General features: G+C 38.9%; 1 protein-coding gene across 1 annotated transcript in view; it reads left to right on the forward strand.

Moving 5' to 3' along the window:
- Window positions 1-2,500, forward strand: part of LOC119579966 (von Willebrand factor A domain-containing protein 7-like) — a 22,721-nt gene that overhangs the window by 17,023 nt on the left and 3,198 nt on the right. The window contains exons 12-16 of the mRNA XM_037927813.1: window positions 179-261; window positions 469-655; window positions 1,007-1,222; window positions 1,499-1,712; window positions 1,856-2,012. Coding sequence (XP_037783741.1) covers window positions 179-261; window positions 469-655; window positions 1,007-1,222; window positions 1,499-1,712; window positions 1,856-2,012 — 857 coding nt within the window. The remainder of the gene's footprint in view (window positions 1-178; window positions 262-468; window positions 656-1,006; window positions 1,223-1,498; window positions 1,713-1,855; window positions 2,013-2,500) is intronic.

Below are 2,500 nucleotides of genomic sequence, written 5' to 3' on the forward strand. Positions count from 1 at the left end.
TCTAATTTTTCTTTCCTTCTTTCTTTCTTTCGTTATAGTGTAATAAAACATATCCTCCTGGGCCTTATATTTTTCCCTTTTCTTCTCCCAGTTCTACTACTACTGCTATTAGTTACCACTACTGCTTCCCTTCATTTTTCCTCTATTTTGGAGAACTTAAACATTCCCATTTCCTCAGGTTCAAGATTCGACCTACTTACACGAAATAACAACGCTGGCCGTGGCTATGCCGTGGTGGCTTTTACTCCATACCTTGCACGGGTAAAGATGATAGTCTACATAACAATAATAGCGATTAGCGGAACATACGATTAGAAATATATTTTCATATGGAAATATTTTTGAATATCTAGTTCTTAAAAGAAATACTCATTAAAATTGCCATTACAAATTGACATACTTTTCTTTTTTTATAATTATTTTTATTTCTTTTCATTTAAAACTTAATAATCGTTATAATATTTCCAGATCCGCGTTGACATGACTCAGCGTCCGAACGACGTGGGAGAATGGACCCTGCAGTTCAACCCTTCAGATGAGTCATCGGTTGTTATTTCAGCCCACACACCCATGGACATCATGCCCACCTTTTATACTCCTGATACATTTGGCAATCACCCTTCTTTGCAAAGGGTAGCTGGTCAGCCAAGTAGAAGTATGTTTGCGTATGTATGCGTTTTCTAGTTCTACTTCTCGAGAATACCAATGTACTTCCTGTCTATCCCTTGATTGCAGTACTTCCTACCCTATTAATGCTCTTCCTAAGTAGTCTTTCTATCATAATTTGTCAGTGTATTAGGGTCTCTGCGTATCTGCCTATTTATTCTTCTCTTCGCCAATGATTCAGTCAACATTTCGTCATCTACGAGAGATAAATGCATGTTTTGTTCACATCGATTGTAATAAAGGGAAAAGTCATTGTCACACCACCCCCATTGTATTTCCCTGTTCTAGGATCGTCTTCACTCAGCATCTATTGGTAATCCTTTAGGGCCTTTCTTCTTAGGTTCTGATACCTATCTGGACGTTGTTATCACCGGCGTCGACACCTCAAACCTCCGTCGTGTAGACAGAGCGTACCTGAAGGACTCAACGGGAAGGGAGCTCCTCAACCTTGACTTCCCCATCAAGAGTCCCAGGAGGAACACGTATCTAAAGTTTCCTTCCCGAAATCTTCAAGCTGGACGGTTTACGGTGGTTGTCACGGGTGTTGACGGCAGTGGTTAGTGCTTGGAGATTTCACATGCACATAGGACACTGAGAGTATCATTCGAATTGTTTCCATCCGGACAAGGTTGATTAATACTTAAAGAACGGATATACAAATAAGGCATGTAAATTCGAATTCGAATGCTCTCCATTGAGTTATATTTGGAGAGTTCTTGGAGATTTTATACCTATATTAATATTCAAATTGTTCCATCCATGTGAATTGCCTTTGATACTTGTTATGAATGCCAATATAATGAAGACCTGAATTTCATATTCACATAAACAGGACGTCCCTTCCGACGCGAGAGTGGGACGCAGTGGGACCTAGTAGATTCCTCGTTGGGCTTTCCTTTAGGGCGAGAGGTCTGGGGATCTCCCGGAGACAGCCTCAGGATACCTGTCGTCATTGCGAACACTAATGCTGATAATATCGCACAGAGCACCTACTTTGTTAGTGCTTATGATGCTTTAGGCTCCACCGTGTCACTTGACCAAAAGAGGTAAAGAGCATTATAATATTTATTGTTATATTTGCCGATATATTGATATATACTTACTTTCATATACCTGTGTAAATTCAATACACATCATAGTGACACCAAAAATCATTTTTCAACGGCTTTTCACTCAACACCTATTTCAGAGTGACACTGGGAAGGAACGAGTCGGTGGTTCTGACAGTGACAATGGTCATGGCTTCCTCAGCTCTGCCGTACACGACTAACACCCTGATCGTCACAGCCATCTCCAACCGGGGTGACACTTCCCATACTCAGGCACATATCTCTGTTGTCCCGAAGGTGTGTATAAGAAACTGTCCTGTTGGTTTTATTTAATTCGGCCTCTCTCCACTCCCCTGTCTCTCTATTTGTATCTTATTCACCTCACTGCTTGGCTGCCTGGCTTCGTTTCTCTCTGTCTTCTACTCCTTCTAACTGACATGAAGACATCGAATATGTACGCCACTGTATGGGAACGATGATGATGACGATGATGATGATTACAATATGGATAATGGTAATGATAATGATAGTAATAATAATGAGGAATAATAATAATAATATAATGATAATGATGATGATGATGATGATGATGATGATGATGATGATGATGATGATGATGATGATGATGATGATGATGATGATGATGATGATGGTGATGTGATGATGATAATGATAATGATAATGATAATAATGATAATGATAATGATAATGATAGTGATAGAAGTAATGATAATGAAATTAATTACAATAATAATGCTAATAATAATAATGATAATGATAATAAT

Source organism: Penaeus monodon, chromosome 2 (assembly GCF_015228065.2).
Source record: "Penaeus monodon isolate SGIC_2016 chromosome 2, NSTDA_Pmon_1, whole genome shotgun sequence".
Taxonomy (NCBI): Eukaryota; Metazoa; Arthropoda; class Malacostraca; order Decapoda; family Penaeidae; genus Penaeus; species Penaeus monodon.